General features: G+C 57.7%; 1 protein-coding gene across 2 annotated transcripts in view; it reads left to right on the top strand.

Moving 5' to 3' along the window:
• PPP2R2B (protein phosphatase 2 regulatory subunit Bbeta) overlaps window positions 1-20,211 on the top strand; it is a 113,633-nt gene extending 93,422 nt beyond the window's left edge. For both annotated transcript variants that reach the window (XM_082006111.1, XM_082006110.1), the window contains exons 5-9: window positions 7,720-7,897; window positions 10,593-10,757; window positions 18,146-18,315; window positions 18,842-18,933; window positions 19,789-20,211. In XM_082006111.1, coding sequence (XP_081862237.1) covers window positions 7,720-7,897; window positions 10,593-10,757; window positions 18,146-18,315; window positions 18,842-18,933; window positions 19,789-20,068 — 885 coding nt within the window. In that variant the 3' untranslated portion in view covers window positions 20,069-20,211. The remainder of the gene's footprint in view (window positions 1-7,719; window positions 7,898-10,592; window positions 10,758-18,145; window positions 18,316-18,841; window positions 18,934-19,788) is intronic.

The following is a 20,211-nucleotide window of genomic DNA, read 5'->3' as shown; positions in this document are numbered from 1 at the left end:
AGATGCCCTTTGGGAACAACTTTCCCAGCCCCGGGCAGCTGATCTCTGCGCGAAGTGCTTTAAAAAGTCGGTAAGTAACGAAGCACCCTGCAAACTGGCTGGCGTGCACCTAACGAGCCCAGTTGCTCTGGGCAGCAGGGCCGCGTCTCACCCCAGTTACCAAGGGCGCAGGAGGTGGCCGTGGTACAGAGGGTGGTTTTCTGTGGTCTCTGCTGGACACCTCCCTGGGTGAGGAATGGCCCTCCCAGGCCAAGCGTGACGTGGGTGCCATGAGCGGGTGCACTGATGTGCTCGGTTCTTGGTGTTTGTAGCTGTCACAAAGCTCTCTGTGATTAAGAACTAACACTTCACTCTCTCAGTTCCAGAAAAATCCATCGTAAATTTTCACATCTCCCATTTTGCCAGAGCACTCGGATTTCTGGGCCCCTGGGCGCAGCTTCCTGGGGAGGCTGTGCTGTGTTCCCACCGCGGCCAGTGCACCCGATGGGCAGCCGCAGCGCGAGGCTGTGTGATGGGAGGGGGGAAAGGGGTGGGGGTTGCTTTGGAGGAGGACGGCTGTGCTGCTGCATTTCTGCCCCAGCAACGAGATTTGTCTGTCTTTTCCTTGTATACATTCTCCAAAGCATTATCATTTAAATGACAAGGTAATGTGAAACATTTGGCTTTTCTTGGCTATAAAATGCACATGGCAGAACTAATCAATTTCAAATGATCATCATCAAACCATTGCCACAGAAATAAAAAAAAAAGGATTTTCCCATTTTCATTAGATGCTTACGTTGCTCTGAAGCGGCTCGGTGTGTGACATCTGCACGCTCGGCTGCCCTTCGGTAGCCTGGCCCCTCTGCCCGAGCAGGGCGGCACTGGGCTCACCACCATGCAGTGCCGTCACTGGGAAGCCGCCGTGCTGGTCTGGGACGTGCTGGGGACATGTGGGGTGTACCGGCTTGTACTTCGACAGCAAACAACAACAATTGTTGTCGCTCTTGAAGCAATGCCCTATGAGAAGAAGGAAGGGCTTGGCTCGGTCTCCCAGTGATGCCACACAGCCAGTCTGCCGGGCTCGGGCTCCAAAGTCACCGTGCAGGTAACGGTGGTTCCCCCCGGGACGGGCAGCGCCAGCCCCTTGCACCGCGGGCGCGGGGTGCAGGAGGGCCTGGCTGGGCGAGGGGACGGGGCGCTCGCGGCCAGCCTGGAGAGCAGGAGCTGCCTCCTGGCCAAGCCAGCGGCAGCACCCAACCCACCCGCGTGCACTGCCTGCTCCTCTGCCTGCTTCGTTCTGCAGGTACTTGAAATGAAGGAGCCTGTTTTGACGCTGCTTTTCTCTTTTTTTTTTGTTTTTCCCAGGTCATGAGTTGAATTCTTTCTTTTCTGGTGAAAACTCGTTATTCAACCTTTTAATATTTGTGAACTCGCCTTGAAATGCCGTTGACCAGAATTGACCTTGCAGATATTTTTTGTTCATCTCTTTTTCCACAGCAATTACACTGCTGGTATCTGTGTCTAGACGTACTGTAAAAACAATGTGCCGGGCAGAATTACCAAATGGGTTTGGATTGCTTTGAATGTGTGTTTGGTAACATGGCTGTGCTTCTACACACTTCCTCCGGGAAAATTAGGAAAACTGTAAACTGCCGGGTGGCTCTTTTTCAGAAGGAGAAATACATTTAAAAATATCTTTTTCAAACAATCACATCTTTAAGGGGAATGCAATTCTAATGAGATTGGCAGGAACAGTTCAGGATTTTTAACTTCAGATTAGAAAAATTTTCTGTTTGTTCTTTGAGATTTCTGCAAACTTACTTATTTCAGAATTTAGGTACACATGGTGAAAGTAATCCTGGAGTGTAATAACTGAACTAGGACAAATTCTCAGTTACAAACAAAGGAAAATCCTACCATGCTATAAAAATATACAAAGAACGGGAAATCAGGGATGATTTGGGCTGTATGTGGAACGACACTTGCAGTCAGCGCTCAGCCTCGCACTAAAGACCCCTTGTGAACTGGCCCTGGTTTTTCTGGGGGGTATCTGTGTTGGTGGCCTGAACAGTTGGCCCATGGGGACTGACTTCAGGCCTTGAACTCTGCACCTCGGTGCCGATGGAGCGGAGCCCAGCAGACGCTCCTGCGACTCAGTCGCCGTCGCGGCTGGGACCTGCTGCCCACACACGGCTCTCGTTGTCCTCTGCTGGGGCACCCCGGTGGGGACAGAAGGACGATAGCCCCGCTTCTGTCCTACCGCAGGGCCGGGGGCTCTGGGAGGGGCACGGGGCAGGTGGTGCAGGGACCTGCCACCTGCTCCCGTGGGCCTTGCTCACGCCCGCGGCACGGCGGGGTCTCGGCACGCAGCCGGGTACGTGTCACACCTTCTTCCTTCTCCCCCTCCAGCTCCGACTCCCGCAGCCACAGGTGTGCGCTGAGCACCTGCTGGTGCTGGTGCCGGCGCCCCGCGGTGTGCCGGCGCCCCGCGGTGTGCCGGTGCCCCGAGGTGTGCCGGTGCCCCGAGGTGTGCCGGCGCCCTGAGGTGTGCCGGCGCCCTGAGGTGTGCCGGTGCCCCGCGGTGTGCCGGTGCCCCGCGGTGTGCCAGCAGCCTCCTCAGTGGTGAAGTGGTCATTGAGAAGCTGGACATGGCTCCGGCTGGCAGGTCTGCTGGGCAGCACACACTCCTGCTCCGGCACCGCAGCGCTGGCTTCACCAGCCTCCCTGCAGACCTGGTGTCCATGGTCCTCCCGCTCCTCCTGGCCCCCCAGCTGGGACCCAGTCCCTTTTGGGGCAGCCTGCGCCTTTCGGGCCTGCACACGTGAAGGTGGATCTTCAGGTTGGCAGCAAGCCTGTGCCTGCATTTCACTGTGCAGAAAAAGGCTCAGAAAGAGGCGGCAGAAGAAACGGTGTTGGTGCGATGCTCAGCAGGGAGGGAGATGTGCAGCCAGAAGCTCTCTCAGTCAGCTACGTGGACCAGTAATGAGGTGGGGGTTTACCCTCCCGCAGGAAGGTACCTTCTGCTTCATGGGGGAAGGTCCAGTAAGACAAAATCCTGAAGAGCATGAAATTGTCAGTCTGCCATGAAAACAGTGTTTGATGCACATTTTGTCTGCAAAATATTAATCTCCAGGCAGCGTTGGCCAGTTATTCCTGGTGCTGACAGCACAGAATATGCCATTTGGAGGTAAGACATAAACACTGGGGAGCGTTTAGAGGAGCTCAGCTGCTGGAGCAGGCAAAGAACCTTGTAGGATTTATCCCTGAGGAGCCAGCTCTGCGCTCTGACCTCCCGGGAACTGGATTACGTTTTCCTTCTTGCAAACCCGAGGCTGGGGTTAATCTGGGCTTTGGCTGTGACTAATCCCACGCGGCCAAATCCTGCCTCATCCGAGGCTGCGCGAGCCTGCGGAGCAAACGGCGCGCCAGGCAGCGCTTGCGCGGGGCAGGGGCAGGTGGGCTGGTGGGAGCGGGGCTACGCCTCAGCGTCGGCGCTGGCCTGGTGCTGCCGCCGCCACTCGGCTCGCGCCGGAAAGGGCAGAGCTTGTCCGGCTGCACGTGCAAAAGGAGAGGGGGGAGCTCTGCCCTGTCCGCTGGTTTACGGCATCGCCGGTTAGACAGGAGCGCTGCCATGGACGCCGAGCGGGCCGCGGCGGGAGCCGCTCTGTGGTGGGCATTGCAGCCGCTGCGCTGCCGGGCTGGCCTGCTGCCGGTCCCGCTGCGCGCAGCAGGTGATTGCGGAGCGTCGAGCGCAGTTAACGCTGAGGCTGGGTAACCCTGACGAGGTGGGGACTGGATAGACACCTAAATGGATTATTTATTGATTGTTTCTTAATGGCCACTGCTCTGGGTCAGATGTGGGTCTTGGCGTAAGTCCAGCGCGGCTCCCGTGTGCTGAGAGGATTCCCGTGGAGGTAACTGCATCACCCAGAAGCGGGTGCCTGGTCCCAACGCTGACAAGTCTGCGGTCACCCTCCGCCCCGCCTGCCCGTGGCCAGGAGCACTGTGCAGGCACGGGTGCAGGACCCGCTCCGGGGCGATGCTGGGGTGCGGCCGCCGCTTTCTGGGGCAGAGGCGGTATCGCTGCTTTGCCTGTCTGCTCTGGGCTTTCCCTTCACGAGCCAGCCCTCTCGTATTCACACCCTTCAGGGATTTTTGGCCTCCAGCGCATCCCATGAGAAGGATCCCTGGCAGCGACTGCGCCTTGAGTCGCATGGCATATAGCACCTCTGCGCAGAGGATGCGGTTGTCCTGAGAAACACCGAATCTCTGCATCTCTTCAGGCCACGTCCCTCACAGCACCGAAAACGAGGAGGAGAAGCTCTGCCACACGAAGCGTTGCCCCGGGAGCAGGGAGCATTTGGTGACAGTTGACATGACAGACAATGAAAGGGGGAAACCTGATGGGAACTGGGACCCAAGTGGTGAAGTGGCAGCAGTTACGGACATGGCGTTACCCGCACCGTGCTCCTTCGCTCGGCGGCCGGAGGTGGCAGGAGGAAACGCAGCATGGGCGGCGGGAAGGGGCCAGGGCACGCCGGCTCCCTCCACACCCCAGCCAGGGAGAAAATGAATTTTACAGCTCAAGGGAGGATTAGTGCCTCATTAACTCTGGAAAGGGGAAGCCTTTGCCCGACAAGGAGAGAGGAATCGAGTGTCGTGTGTGCTTTGAATGAGTGGGACCAGCTCTTTTGCAGGGGGTGCCTGCTAACGGCAGAAAGAAAAATTAAGACATATTTTGTTTTAAATGAAAAATGACTGGCAATCCCCTCTTCCTGAAAAGAGAAAGTAATTTAATTTATTAGTGGTTTATTTTATTTGACAGCCTTTCTATGTACTTGATGCGGTTTGTTACACTGAATTACCCTTTAATAATGGGTATATATAATACCAGAGCCTGCCCTGCAGGTTGGTTCTGTAATTGAAGAAGGGATGCACTGAGGAGGTCTCGGTGCTGTTGAGAATTGCCGTGGCAATGCTGGTGGGAGCCGGGTGGTTTAGGCAGACACTGGCTTGGGTTCTACGTGCTTCAAAAAAGAGAAAGACCGTTTTTTTTCAGTTGCCCCATTTGTTGGGCGCTTTCTCTTCACCGTCACCGACCGCTGCCGCCGAGAGCCGCTCCCTCAGGACGGTGCGGCTGCGGCAGCCGGAGCAGCCTGCGGGGTCTTCCCTCAGACCACCCGTTCTTCTCCTTTATGGTGCGATAAGCAGAAATGTAATGCGGGTCTGTCCGCCGCTGGGCGGGGCTCCCGGGGCGCTGGGGGTTACGCTGCTGCAGACCAGGCAGCGTGCTAGAAAAGACGCAGCCGACAGCAGTCCCGTGGCGGGGAGCGGGGAGAGGGGGAGACAGAAGGCTCTTCCCTGCCTGCGATTCCGTGTCGGCGAGGGCGCGCGTCGGTGCCGGCACCGTGTCGGCTGACGCCACGGGCTCACGTCGGCCTGCCCCACAGCGGTGGCGTTCCCAGCCGGCTTCGGGGTGGGCCTTGGCGGAGGAGAGATTAAACCCGGCCGGGGCCCAGCCTGCGCCGGGCAGCTGCTCCCTTTGGCCGTCCCGAGACGGGGTTTGCTGCAAGATGTCGGCTGTCGCGGGATGAGATCCCCGAGCCGGCGTGTGCTCCCAGCGCGTTCCTGGCTGCTCCTGCCTCGAAATGTCAGTGCTTGCAGGTGTAAATACTTACTGTTGATGCCCTTAAGCAACAGCTTACAGCACCTGGTGAGACGGGCATGGGCACTTGCTGTTTTCCATATTGCAGTGCGGACTCTTGCCTGAACGAAATGCTCGTGGGTGACCAGGTCTGTTCCTCTTGTGGGGTTTTACCTGGTGGCAGACCAAGTTCCAGGCATAAAATGCTCCCCGGAATTTGGCTCTGAAGTAACGTGCGGTGAATTTCGTTGGCTGAAGAGTTTACCTTAGCTCTGTGGTTGTGATGACTGCCATCCAGAACCGGGCAGGGAACTGGGCAGGGAACTGTGCTGGGGCGCTGGCAGTCGCAGGTGGCCACGCTGCTCTGGCTCAGACCCGATCGCCCCGGTGGCCTCGCACTGCAGCGCGGCTCCTGCCGGGGAGGGGAACTGGCCTGGGGTTTGGGTGCGAGGTGCGGTCGGGCCGCACAGCATCATCTCGCTGAGATGCAATCCTCTGCCGAAGCCTTTGCTGTACTTCGCTGTGCCCGGCAAGGCCTGGTGTAACCATTGAACCTTTTCCCTTTGCACAACCGTCATGTTTCCGACGGCCCGAATGACAGCTCGGTTCCTGTAATCCCCGAGCAAAACGCGAGCCTACGTCCCCAGATGGCTGAGCAGAGTCCTTCAGCGGCAAACGATGCATCATTGACCATGTCAGGCTGAATTAGCAGGCAGGCTCGTCACATTAAGCTCAGGCTCTGAGCTGGCAGTCACTGTGCTCTAGTGTCACTCGAGCTGGCTGTCACACTCCCGTCCCCACCTCTGCAGCCATGGGAAATCTCTTTGGGCAGCACACAGATAATACACCCAGTAATGGAGTAGCTTGAGGGAACAGCTTACTGGCAAACGGGAGCTCAGACTGATGCCTTTCTAGTGTATTGAGTTGCCGTGAGAGCGTCATGTGTGAAGGCGTTACTTACACCGCTCCTTGCATATGCTGTCCTTGCTGCATCCCTCCATTCCCCCATGTTTACATGAGGTATGCTTATTAACCTAAAGGCAAACGTGTGTAGCTCTCTTCCCGTTCCTTCCATCTGTCCCTGCCCTGTGCATTCCTCTTCCCTGTCTCTTCTTGGGCCCCTCACTCCAAGAAGGACGTTGAGGTGCTGCAGCGTGTCCAGAGAAGGGCAACAAAGCTGGTGAGGGGTCTGGAGAACAAGTCTTGTGAGGAGCGGCTGAGGGAACTGTGGTTGTTTAGTCTGGAGAAGAGGAGGCTGAGGGGAGCCCTCATCGCTCTCTACAACTGTCTGAAAGGGGGTTATGGTGAGGTGGGTGTTGGTCTCTTCTCCCAAGTAACCAGCGATAGGATGAGAGGAAATGGCCTCAGGTTGCACCAGGGGAGGTTTAGATTGGATATTGGGAAAAATTTCTTTACTGAGAGAGCAGTCAAACATTGGCACAGGCTGCCCAGGGAGGTGGTGGGAGTCACCATCACTGGAGGTGTTCAAAAAACGTGTAGACGTGGCACTTCAGGGTATGGTTTAGTGGGCATGGTGGTGTTGGGTTGATGGTTGGACTTGATGATCTTAAAGGTCTTTTCCAACCTTAATGATTCTGTGATTCTCATCTCTTACCTCCATCACTTCACTGTGAAACAAATGCAGAAAAGTCAAAAGAAAAACCTGTGCTGACCTGGTTGTCTCAAGAAATATATTTCTGTTAGAAATGCTCAAGGAATTTCAGGTTCTGCTTAACAGTGACAAAACAAGGTGGAAGTTTTGGGGTTTTTTTGGCCAAAGAACGAACAGTTGCTGCAGCAGAGATCCAAGTCCGGTTTACCAGGCTCTTGCTGCCTCACAGCAATCTTACTGTGCCAGTGTCTCTTTCAAAAGTAAAAGGCTTTTGTGTCTGCTTGTCCTGTTCATACAGTTAGGAAGGTGTTGGGTTGCCTTGGTGAGAGCATGGAGGGTGGGATGGAGAGCTGCCAGCCAGAGCTGCACGGGCACCCGCCGAGGCCGTGGAGGCAACCCCCGGTGCTGGGTGCTGGCGTGGGTCGGGTGGGGCAGCCGGACCCTCTCCCTGGGCACTGATGCTCTGCTTCCCGTCCCGCAGGTACCCGTGCTCCGGCCCATGGACCTGATGGTGGAGGCCACCCCCCGGAGGGTGTTTGCCAACGCACATACCTACCACATCAACTCCATCTCCGTCAACAGCGACTACGAGACCTACATGTCGGCAGATGACCTGAGGATAAACCTGTGGAACTTTGAAATCACCAATCAAAGTTTTAGTATCCTTTGGTGCGCGCCACGCCGCGGCCCCCGGGACGGTCCCAGCCCGGCGAAGAGCAGGAATAGGGAGGTGCCTCGGTTGGCAGCTGGGGTGTGAAAGCCCTGGGGCCCAGACACGTGCAAATGTCGGTGGGGGAATGAGAAAGCTGGACGGGGGAGACAGGTCCCCACTGAAGGTGAGCGGCGGAGCGGGGACCTGCGAGGTCTGGCTCCGAGGGAGGCAGCAGAACGGCGCCTGTGTCTGCTGCGGTGGTGACCGGGCGGGTCACGCGGCATCTCTGCTGGCCCTGGCCCTGCACCCCCCTCAGTACAGGAGCTTCACCCGCTGGCAAGGGCTCGCAGGGGCTCAGGAGCACAAAATAGTGCTGTCTGCCGTGCACCCGGCTGCAGCACGTCTGAAATCCCATCCCCGGCTGTCATTATCAAGGTACTTCCCTCTCGTTTCTGCCCGTGCTGCCGGGCTGAGCCGCGCCGCCAGCGGGATGCGGGGCTGTCTCCGGCGGGCACATTTGGCCGTCACACCGAGCCGCTCCCTCCGCGGCGCAGGGCTCAGCTGGCATCATCGCCACTCCTGCCTCCCGGTGCGGGTGACACACTTCTGAATTTTGCCTGCAGGGTCTGCATGGGGCGGGTGGGAGGGAGGGGGGGTCCGTGGGTGATGGAGAAGACAGATGCCTTGGGGAAGACGGAGAGAGGAAATAGTACTAATCGTGCAGTCCCCATCATACCCTGCAGCTTGGTGACAGGCTGCCAGTCACGGTCGTACAAATGAGGTCGTGCCAGTCACCCTTGTAACTGCCGCATCAGAAATAATAACAATGGAGCACTAATCATTGGTGATATTTATATAGTGATTTCTACTGAGGAATCCCCAGGGCATGTGGCAAATTTAGGCAGCTGGAGAGGATTTTAGCAGTCACAGCCATGTGGCTGGTGGGGGCTGGAAGGGGGTACGGTTGAGCAGTGCTGCAATGCATGTTGCTTTTTGGGTAAGCGGGTGAGGAGTGCTGAATTTGGGTAAAACCTTGGGGAGTTTAGACGGCCCAAGGGACTTTGGCCAAGGTGCAAGTACAGCACCCAAAATGCTTGCTAAGAATTGATGGAGAAATGTCACCCCTAGAGAGATGTCCCCTCAGGGCTCCCATCCCACTGGCTTGCCAGGGCGTCGGTGTCACCTCTCTGCCCGGCGCCTGGGAGCCCCTTCCCGGGGTGTCCCCGGTTTGGCTGCGTTTTGCTGAGCCGCGGGACCAGCCCCGGCGGGCTCTGTCTCGGCTGCGGGTGCGCGATGGGGCCTCGGGTGACGCTGGCATCAGGGGGAGGAGAGCCGGGGCAGCACTGCCTGCCTGCTGGGGAGGGGAGCAGCGTCTTGCCAGTTTTCACTTTCGTGATAAAACCCAAATCTGGTCCCTGACGGCGAGTTGAGAAGAGGCACTCCTGGGGACTGGAGTTCCCTGGTTTTGTGCACATCGCACGGCTGCGGCACAGTTTGATGGGATTTGAAACCTCTGCTGAGCAAAGCATCGGGGCTGCCGTGAGAAGGTTATTGCGGGTCAGAAGTGCGGGATCGCTACAGAACCGCAGGGAGTGCAGCGGCATCGCGACACAGCGCGGTCCTGCGCCACTTCTCACTGCAGGCTGCCGGCATGCCTTATGAACAGCAGCACAACCCGCTTGCAGCAGTTTGGGAGGGAGCGGTCGCTGTCCCGCAGGGCCGTGCGCTGCGCTCAGGCGTGCGCTGGGCTCAGGTCTGGCTTGAACTGGGATCCAGGTTCTGCTGCGGACCTGCAGCACGGCCGGGCCCTGAAACCACGCAGTGGCTGTGAACCACGGCTGCTGCTTCTGGGGGAACTCTTGCTGCTGTAGAACACCCCACATGGGTGGGAGATTCGTATCTTCTTCTGTGTTTTTTTTTAACTCCTGTCTTGCCAGGAACATCAGGGTCTTAATTTGCTTTCCAGGGGGTGAGGAAAGGTTTGTTTCTGCCCCGCTGCACAGTGGGTAGATCGTCCCACGCTGGGTGTTTGGATTGCACTGTAAGATCTGAATCCGCTTCCACTGGTGACCGCTGGCGTGGTGTCAGGCCGGGATGGACGCTTGTCAGCTGTCCCCTGCAGCGCCGGGAGGCTCTGTGGGGCTGCGTGGGTCCTTGCCGGCACCGTCCGCGGAGCCTGGGCACAGGATCCGCAGCTTGGTTTTGAACCCAGCATTTCACTGAGCCCAAGCATGTGAAATGTTTTGGAAATTACATGTCCTTGGGCAGGCACCCCAGGCTGTGGTGGTTTTCGGTTGCTCGTCATGATCCTGGTTTTGTTTCCCCCGGTTGGTTTTTTCGGTGTGGTTCCGCACTGTGCCCAGACGCTGCAGTAAAGCACATTCACTCTGCCTCGGGGCGCATGGGCAGTCGGGTCTCATGCCGCGCAGAGGGGCTCTGGGCCCCGGTACCAGAGCTGCGGTCCCCAGCTGGGCATAAGTGGCGGACATTGGCTTTGCCCTGCGCCGGCACTGGCTGGTCCCGGCTCAGCGCTGCGGCTCTCCCGCAGGACGGTGCTGCTCGCCCAGGAGCGCCTGGTCTGTGCGGGACGGGGGATGCCCAGGTGCCCAGAGACATCAGCGGGAGGGGCAGCAGGAGGAGACCCTGCGGGAGGAGCGGGGTCTGGGCTGGGCTGTGTGGGGCTCCTTGACTTGCCCTGCCAGACATTGTGGACATCAAGCCGGCCAACATGGAGGAGCTGACGGAGGTGATCACAGCCGCCGAGTTCCACCCGCACCACTGCAACACCTTCGTCTACAGCAGCAGCAAAGGCACCATCCGGCTGTGCGATATGCGCACCTCCGCCCTCTGCGACCGCCATGCCAAGTGTGAGTAGGGCCCTCACCAGCGGGACAGGCGGGGCAGGGTCCCCTTCGGGTTAAAAGGGCCCAAAAAAGGGAGCGCGGAGACTGACCTGGGCTCAGGTCTGCCCTGCTGCCTCGCCCCATCCTCCCGCCGGGCATGCTGGGCTGTGGTCCTGCCTGCCCCGGGCGTTCCCAAAGCCACCTGCCCTCGGTCCTGCCCCTTCCCAAAAGGAGCAGCTTCCCCCAAGTCCCGGCCCCACAGGCTTTGTGGGTGCACGTTAAAAACCCCAGGGTGATGTTTCGGCAGCAGCGGGGCTGCGGGGTCACTGGGATGTGGCTGCACAGCGGCTGCTGAGCTGTCAGTGCCAGGAGAGAGGGAGCGCTGCGTTTCTTCAGGCTGTTTGTCCAAGTAGCCCCATGTCCCGTTGTCAGCTGTGCTTGATGCCGCAGGGTCAGGATGTGCAGAAAAACGCCCTCAAAATCTGGAGTAAGCTGGGCAGGTGGGGCATGTCCTGGGCGCTCCGCGGGCTGATGCAGTGAGCGAGCTGCTGCTGAGGCAGCCGGCAGCACCCTGCTCAGCCTCTGCGTGCCACGAGGTCCTTGCTGGAGGTGATGCTCCCTGGCTGGGCAGCTGCTCGGTGCAGTACCGACACGAACACCTGCGCCCTTCTTGGGTGGGCCGGTAAATACCCGCTGCTGGTCTGTGTGCCCTAGCAGCTCCTGGAGGGCAGCTCTGTGCTGAGCGCGGTGTCGGAAACAAGGCTCAAAGACGGAACAGACCTGGAGGGGTTTGGTATCTGCCTTAAAGACAGAGAAATGCGGCAGAAGGAAGGGCCGCCGTGCTGTGTGACTGGATGGCTAAACCCCTGTGTCTCTTGTTCTTGTTTGAGTTTTCTTCAGAAAATGGCCAATATCTTGTGGGAAATTAATGATATTTTCAGTATTTGAAGTGTGATCATGCTATGAGAAAAAGATGCACAAACTGGGTGCAACTTGCTGGAGCCCAATGCTAGTAATCCACATCCAGAGAGCAGCCGGGTGTGTTTCAGATTGGGGTTTCCTAGAGGCGATAAGGAATTATGCACCAGCTACTGCTTTTGAGCTCTTCAGCTGCGGTTGCAGCCTGATGCCTGGCTTTAAACTGGGGTGAAACGGATGTAGAGGAAAGCTTACATCGCTGTCTGGAGGTTCGGAAATATCGACTGGCAGTTTTCCCAAATCCTGCGCAAAACACACCTTTCTATTCTTGCCTTTCACGACCATGTCTTGCAGTCCTACAGTGATGGTCCTACAGAATAGAATTAAGGAGCAAGCAAAATTCATTTTCCTGACACTTCAGCAGCAGAACCCCCCCAGCATTCGCCTTTGTTTGGGTACTGCTGCATCCCTCCAGCCCTGGGCGAGCACAGCAGCCAGCGGTGGGTCCCGGCTCGGTTTGACCTCGCCCGTGACATTTCCTTATTGATTTCCCTCCATCCCTCAGAAGCATCAGCCTCAGTCAGCTGCAGATCAGCAGATGTGTGAGTTGAAATTGAGACAGTTCATCAAAGTTCAAAATGAAAAGCAACATTGGCTTTTGGAGGCGAATCCTCCAACGGAGACATTTAATAACTGTCAACATTTAATAAAAATGCAGAAGACAGCACTGCACATCCCAGTCATGTTTATTTAGATAGATGCAGCGTGCTGCTCGGGGACAGCTTTTACTTATATGCTTCTCTTATTATTAAATTTTGTTTGCCCATTCTATTTGAGGCCCCTGCGATCTGTGACGTTACGCATGTTACCTCCAGCCACACCGCTGGCCTAAGAGAGAACAGCGGCTTCCGTACAGAAGTGCCTGCTCCGGGGGGACGTGAAGAGCCCTGTGCTGCAGCGCGAAGAGGGGCAGTGGTCCTGCGAGGGGGTACCTACCTGGGCACACCATGCACAGAGAAATTGTGTGCATTGTTGGAAGCACCATGGGAAGCCGAAGGGGAGATGGGGATTCCTGGAGCACCAGCGAAAGCAATCCTGCTCCAAAAAGCGTATAGGAAAGTGAGGAAAAACCCTGTTGGGGGTTGCTACAGTTCTTTCCCCATAGCAAAAGGCATTGGGCTTTTAGCTTTTTTTTTTTGAGGAGCCACCTGTGATTGTACCTACCAAACTCCTGAAACAGAATGCTCAAAATACAGCCCGTTTCCCAAAGGGGGACCTTTGCTGCCTTGTCTTTTCACTGCTGGCTGCATTTCAACACCACTACCAAGTAATTCTTCTTTGCTGAAAACAGTCTCAGCTTTGGTTAGAAATAAGAAGCACGCAAAGCTGCTTTGATAACGTGACCAACAGCTTACAGATTTTGCCCTCCACGACTGCAGGTGTAGATCTAAAGAAGAAAAAGCCCCCCTTGTTTTTGGGCCGGCGCCGCTGTCTCAGGGCCCAGGGCAGCTGCCTTTTGGGGGAGCCCCAGGAAGCCCCAGCCAGACTCTGCATCGCTGCTGATTTCCGAGCACATGGTGAAAGGCCGCCGGTCTCACTGGGGAGCAGGGTCCCCCCACGGGCCATGCAGCCCTTCCTGGCCAACTCGGGGTTTGTCTGGTCTGCGTCCCCACGGAGAGGGTGCCGGGGAAGGAGGGCTGGCAGAGGGAGCCGGCGTGGGGAGGGCAGCTCCTGCTCGGTGTCGGAGGAAAATAGGTTTGTTGTGTAACAGAGAATTAGTGCTCAGAAATCCTTTCCATGAGCTCAGCAGCCCAGATCTGCTTCTGCAGCAGGAGCAAAGCCACACACAAAAGCCTTCAGCCAGGAAGCAAAAATAGCTCCCCCGAGCCCCTGCCCTGCCCAGCCACGTGCTTTGGGTCTCAGACCCCCGCCGCTCTGCCTGTGTGCTGTGACCCCCGACCTGGCTGAGTCCCCACTGCTCCCAGCACCAGGACCGGGCAGGGTCCGGGCGTCCCGCAGTGAGTGGGCAGCTGTGGCCCTGCTGCCCAGTGCCATGGGGACGGTGCTGCAGGGTCTGGGGACAGCAGGGACCAGCCACCCCACCGACAGCGGCTTCCCCTGGTCCTGCCCCGGGGCTGCCAGGGCCTGTGTTGGTGCTTAGAGCACGCTGCCAAAAGCGCTTCGTTAATCTGTACGTCGTCGGTGAGGAAGACATTTCGTTGCCTCGCTACAGATAGATAGGAAGAATGAGGCAGAACAGCGAATTGCTCAAGTTCACGGGGGAGATGGGCACCAGACTAGGAATTTCTGCCCCTTAGCCTGTGGCTGCAAGGCTCCTGCACCTCTGGGCTGAGAGCGGGTCGCAGAGTAGAGTTTTCTGGTATAAAGCAAAGCTTAATTCTCTGCTTATGCTAGCGCAGCTTTTCCTCAGTGATGATCATGATTTATTTTGCGCTTAGGTGAACTATCGGTGGAGTTTTAACTTTTTATTTGAAGCAAGAGAAGCAGCAGAGGGGTAATGCGTTTGCCCGGGCAAGCGCTGCTCCGCTGTGCTTCCAGGTTTCCATGGGGGCCATGTTTATTACCAGATTAACTGGAGCCTCAGCTGAAGTCCAGAGGGGGCAGGTGCCTCGCCCGGGGCTACGCACCAAGTGGCTCCATCACTTTTAGCACAGGGGCCAGACGGGCCACCTTGCACACGTGAGCGGCGTGCAGCCCCCGGGCCTGCGTCCCCCTCGCTCCCTGACCCACGGGCGCTGCCCGAGGGCGGGCCCCGTGCGGGGTGTGCAAGGGGAGCACGCACGAGCCCGTGGCGCAGGCAGCAGCGCGCGCGAGCCAGACGCCGGCAGGGACGGCGACGTGGCTTTGCTCCTCTGTCAGCGGGGATTCGCCTCGTGCAGGTTAATACAGACCCATGCTGAAACACCGCTGCGAGGTAAACCCACAGCGTGCTTGCTGGTGGCCAGTCAGTAACGCCCCAAGAGCTCAGCAGGGAATAACTATTGTGTAGGACTGGCCTGCTCGAGCCCAGCTTGGATTGATTGATCCAAAGTCCTTTATCTGACAAGTCACCGAATGCAGCTGGTGCAACCTGAAACTCAGGATGCACGGAACGGGGGAGAAGAGGAGGAGCAGGAGAAGAGGGAGAGGAGCTGGGCTTTGCTAGCTGTGTCTTTGCAAAGAGAGGAGAGAGTACAGGAGTAAAATAGCCACATCTGGACTGACTTAACTTCTCTGACCTTGGCGTGTGGGTTTGGGGCGACCTGCAGCGTGCTGCGGCTGAGCACAGGGCTCTGCCTGCCCTGGCTCGAGGTGCCCAGCTCCCGCCGGGTGATGGTCTGGCCTTGCCGGTGGCTCAGCCTGCCGCGTGGCTAGCGGGCGTCCTCTAAACGCCTGGAGAGGCTTGGCCTCCCCTCTGGAAATCCCCCTTGCCAGCTCAGAGGAGCTCTGAGCTCTGGGCTGCCGCGTGCTGTTGGCACACTAAAGAGTGCCAACTCTGCAAAGCCAAATCAGGCTCCAGCAAAACACATTCACTCCCGTGTTCCTGCTAACAGCATGTTCTCTTTACCTATTTTTTCAGCTAAGCCTTTTTATAGAGGAAAAAGGTTATATAAGTAGAGCACAGAGATCCAATTGCCCGTTAGAAAACTCACTTCTTTGCGTGGACGAAGCTGCGCGGCACTGGGAAGCTGCGGGGCGAGCTGAGCCGAGCTCTCATTGTCCCGGGTTTCGGCTGGAGCAGAGCTGAGCTGGTAGTGTCTCCCCCCAAAGTTAACCATCTCCTTCCCCTGGCCCCTCGCAGGAGCTAAGGATGTCCTGCTGCACAGAATAATAGGCCTGGCGAGACCCCAAGCTAAGAATTAACTCGTCGGTTGTGCAAAATCTCCGGGGAGGTGAGGAACAAGCCTCTTGTGCCACCCTGAGCTCATTTAGGAAAGCAGGAAACCTTTTTGCCTTTGCAGCACTCTGAAATCTGAGTCTTCATCTGAAATCAAAATTTCCACCTGGTGAATCATTCGCTTCTAGCAGGCCGGGTGTTGGGGCTGAGCTGAGAGGTGACGCTGAGCCCAGAGAGGGACCCGAGTGACTGGTCCTGGGCCTGGCGGCGGTGCAGCGCAGCTTTGCTCTGCCTTCGGTTTTCCAGTCTGTTGCTATCGTGATTGGAGTCTAAATGAGGAATGAGAAAGAAAAGATGGTACTTGAACTGGTGTTAAATTTATTGATGAGTGGAAAAAACCCATTTGCTTTGAAGCTGCCCCGGCAGAGGGTCCCTCTGCCCGAGAGTGCTCCAGCGCGGACGAGTGTGGAGGCAGCAGCTCGGGGAGGTCGTCTCCAGGAGTGTCGTCTGAAGAATTGCTCTCTGCGTTGGTAGGTCTGGTCTTTGCCTCCCAGTATCAGAGCCCCAGTATGGTGGGCAAGGAGACCAGCACAGGGGAAAGGCAGTTAACCCATACCAGACTTCACCTCTTAGCTGCTCTGAATTTTAAAAAGTTGACGGCTCCTCTGCGCTGGACTGCACACAGGGCCGGATCCCGTGCTGGGCTCCGTGCGTGGCTGGATCCTGCCCTCTGTCCCTGTGCGCAAGGTCCTTGGCGTGGAGGAGGTGCTGCACCCCTTGCTCTCCCGCTGGGCTGGGGCTGACGCTTCAGCCCTGCCCCAGCCGCTTCCTGGGCATCGCTGCAGCCCACGCTCCTCTCCGGTGCCAGCTCCCCGCGGGCACGAGGGGACGGAAGAGCCCTCGCTCGCTGCTGCTGGGGCAGGACCCGCAGGACAGAGAATTGCTGGAGGAGGGAGCGGCAGCGTGCTGGTGGGGAGCAGAGCAGATGCGACGCCGTGCCAGCGGGAACGCTCCCTGCAGCCACTCCAGGGATGCGGTACCTGATGTCTGAGAGCTGGTCCCAGCTCTTCGTACCGCAGATGTCTCACCGTTGCTGACTTGACTCGGCGCTGCCTCAGCGCTTGGGTTCAGTCTTTGAGGCCCTTCGTGTTGATCTGTTGATCTGCAGTTTAACATTTTCTACTTCTATGGTATCAGCAACAATTTCCTCTTGCCTCCGTCCTATAAACTGAACACCTCCAGCTTTGACGTAAGCTCACATACAGGCATCCGTGACGGAAACCGTGCAGCCATTACAACAAGCCTCATGAAGCCAGCTGACCTGGGGTGAGCAAACCTACGATTACAGCGAAGACAAGCCGTGGCATTCAGACGCTTTCCACAGACTGCCTCACGTCTTTATTTTCTCTTGTTGCTGTCACTTTTCTTCCTTAAAAAACCCAACATGTCATCAGATTTCCTGCTGGTGATTAAAGGAGCCGGAGCTGGGTCCTGCTGTGGGCAATGTCACTTCTGATCTGTAGAGAGATCATTTATACTGGCACTTAAGGCGCTTTTCCCCCCATATTCAGGAGTTCAGGTGTTGGTAGCACCGGGCTCAGCGAGGAGATGCACAGCCCGAGCAAACGCCGGCGCTCGGCGCAGCGTTGTGCCCGGCACGCTGCCGCTGGAGCACAGAGCGGCCAGGCCGGCTGCTGGCACATCCCCTGCTCCGGCCACCGGCCGGTCGGAGCCAACAGCTGCCGCGGCAGAGGGTTTGTAGCGCAGCCTCAGCACTGGGGACGAGGGTCGGACCAGTGTGGCTCGCAACTGGGTTTTTCCCGTCGAGAAGTGACGCGGTGTGAGCTTCTCCGCGGTACCCAGCGGTATGCTTCAGTGCTGCGCGGGAGAGCTGTCTGTAGGGGTGGAAGGAGGAGGCTGGACAGATGTCTCCGCATCGGCAGCATCTCCCTTGATGCATCCCTTCGATGGTTTTTTAAAGCCTTACATGCTCAGATGATGTTACTTCAAAATCAAATTTGTAAATACATTTAATTTGGAACTTGATAGGTCTCCTTCAAACTGTTCAAACTTTGATTTATTCAAAGACTGATCAGATTAAATGTGTAGGTTGCAGCGGCTATAAAATATTTACATTGACTTTCAGTTACGCTGCGCATTGATTTCTAGAGAGCAGAAATGGCATTCAAGGCTCTAAATCTTCCGGGCTTCTGCGGTGCTGTTGATAGATTGCTCTCTGATGATCCTTCTCGCTTATTGCACGCATTAAAAACAAAGGAGCTTCAACTGTGCAAAGCCAAGTCCTTAAAATACGGGCATTTGTCTCGTCTAGGCCCAAGCCGGACGTGGGGCGCGTTCGCCCAGCCTGCTCTGGTGATGTCCCGCGGGGATGCGGGTGCCTCTGTGCAGCAGAGCTGGGCGGGCGGCTCCGGGGCCGGAGGGCGGTGGCTGCCCCCGGCTGCCGGCTCGGTGTCGTCTGTAGGTCCCCGCAGCCAAACTGGAGCCTCCTTTGCCATGCGGCGGTGCGGCTCCGGAGGTGCCTGCTCCCGTCCCGGGAGCATCCTGCGGTGCTGGGGCAGGGCGGCAGGTCCCTGGCCTGGGGACAGGGAGCTCCTGCCTTGGCTGATGCCGGGGCTTGTCCTTTCCTCTTCCACAGTTTTCGAAGAGCCCGAAGACCCAAGTAACCGGTCGTTTTTTTCCGAGATCATCTCCTCAATCTCTGATGTCAAATTCAGCCACAGTGGGAGGTATATCATGACCCGGGACTATCTCACTGTCAAGGTGTGGGACCTGAACATGGAGAACCGGCCCATTGAGACCTACCAGGTGAGTGCGGCACGTCTGGGCACCCACAGCAGCTGGGCACCCGCAGTGCTCCTGCCCGAGCCGTGCTCCCGGGCCGGCAGCAGCGGGGACAGGTACAAACCTGATGGATGGGAGCATCGTGCCATTAAGTCATGGAAAGCAAACGAAGAACCGTTAAACGTGGGCTGGAGCGGCGGGGTGAATTGTAACCCACGTCCCCAGGTTGGGTGTGGGTGAGGAGGGGAAGCTCAGGTGCTGGAGGCAGGAGGGCTGCGTGGGAGGCAAGCGCCGGGGCAGAGCGCTGGTCCTTGCCACCCTCTGCCAGCAGACGTGCTGGGTGCTGCCCAGTGCTGCTGGAGTGGAAGGGCGGCCGTGGTCAAGGGCAGGCGATAACGGGCCGTGCCCAGCGCTGCCTGGCTTGGCTGCGGAGAGTGTGGGGCTTTGCTGGGTCCTTCAGCCCCCGGCGGGTGCCGGGCGGGTGTTTGCCAGCCACTGGGCTGTGCCGGTCGGCGTGGGGGCCTCACGCCCCGTCCCTCCCTGCCGGCAGGTTCACGACTACCTGCGGAGCAAGCTGTGCTCGCTCTACGAGAACGACTGCATCTTCGACAAGTTCGAGTGCGTCTGGAACGGGTCCGACAGGTGAGCGGTGCGGTAGCGGCAGCGGCAGCGGGGCTCCACGCCGGCGGGTGCTGTGTTGGGCCTGGAGGCAGCACGCTTTGGGATGGAGCGCTGGCACCCGCATCCCCGCGCGGTCCCTTCCCAGCCGTCGGCTGGGTGCGGGGTCTGGAGAGTTTTCCTGTGGGTACAACCGGGGTCTCCTAAAGCCGCAGCCCCGTACCCCAGCGCTGCTGAGGGTGCCTGAGGGGGTCCCAGCTCTCACCGGGACGGGTTCTGTTCCTGTCTCCGTCTCACCCACACCTGGAGGAGGGTGGTGATGCGTTTGGCTCCAGGTTGCCAAAATCTGGGGATGACAACTATTCACGCATAAATCGCACCAAACCAGGTGGCAGAAAATACGCGAGACAGCTGACCTGGCAGGGGTGCCACATTTTTTTTCTCTGAACCATCAGAGCAAGTTAATGAGGCACAACTGGGCCTGAAGCCCAGATTCCAAATCTAATCCAAATCTCATTCGCCTCTGGATATTCCATCTGCCCCTAGTCAGTTTGCCTCTAAAAAGGTGTGAAAATCATTCGGTTCAGCTCAGCTAAACCTTTGCTGTGAAGACAAGACGGATCTCCGTAGGCGTCGTTGCCCTGTAAGGAGTTGCCTCCCCACGCACATTCCCTGGGCGAAGGAGAAGGACGTGGGAGCACGGCCTCGCTGGCCGAGCCTGAGCCTTGCGGGGCGCGAGCTGCCTGCTGTCCTGGCTGTGCCCTGCGTCCCGCGGGGCCCGTGCCGGGCAGGTCTGGGGTGTCAGGGCTGGGCGGGGGCCTGGGGCCGGCGGGGGCCGGGGCCGCGTGCCGTGACCCGTCTTGCCTCCCCTCCTCGCAGCGTCATCATGACCGGCTCCTACAACAACTTCTTCCGCATGTTCGACCGCAACACCAAGCGCGACGTGACGCTGGAGGCCTCGCGGGAGAACAGCAAACCCCGCGCCATCCTCAAGCCCCGCAAGGTCTGTGTGGGCGGCAAGCGGAGGAAAGACGAAATTAGCGTGGACAGTCTGGACTTTAGCAAAAAGATCCTGCATACAGCTTGGCACCCCTCCGAGAATATCATTGCCGTGGCAGCAACAAATAACCTGTATATATTCCAGGACAAGGTTAACTAGGAGGACAAGTTGTTCTTTAGGAATCTCATGTACTGAATACTAGTAAACACAAGATTTCAAATGTTTCTTTTCTTTCTTCCTTTTTTTCCCCCTTTTCCTTCCCATTCCTTTGTTCAGTCACTGCTCTGCAGGTAGCGGTTGTG

The sequence above is a fragment of the Phaethon aethereus genome, assembly GCF_964289735.1.
Source record: "Phaethon aethereus genome assembly, chromosome: 14".
NCBI classification, from domain to species: domain Eukaryota; kingdom Metazoa; phylum Chordata; class Aves; order Phaethontiformes; family Phaethontidae; genus Phaethon; species Phaethon aethereus.
This window is presented reverse-complemented; position numbering and strand designations above follow the sequence as displayed.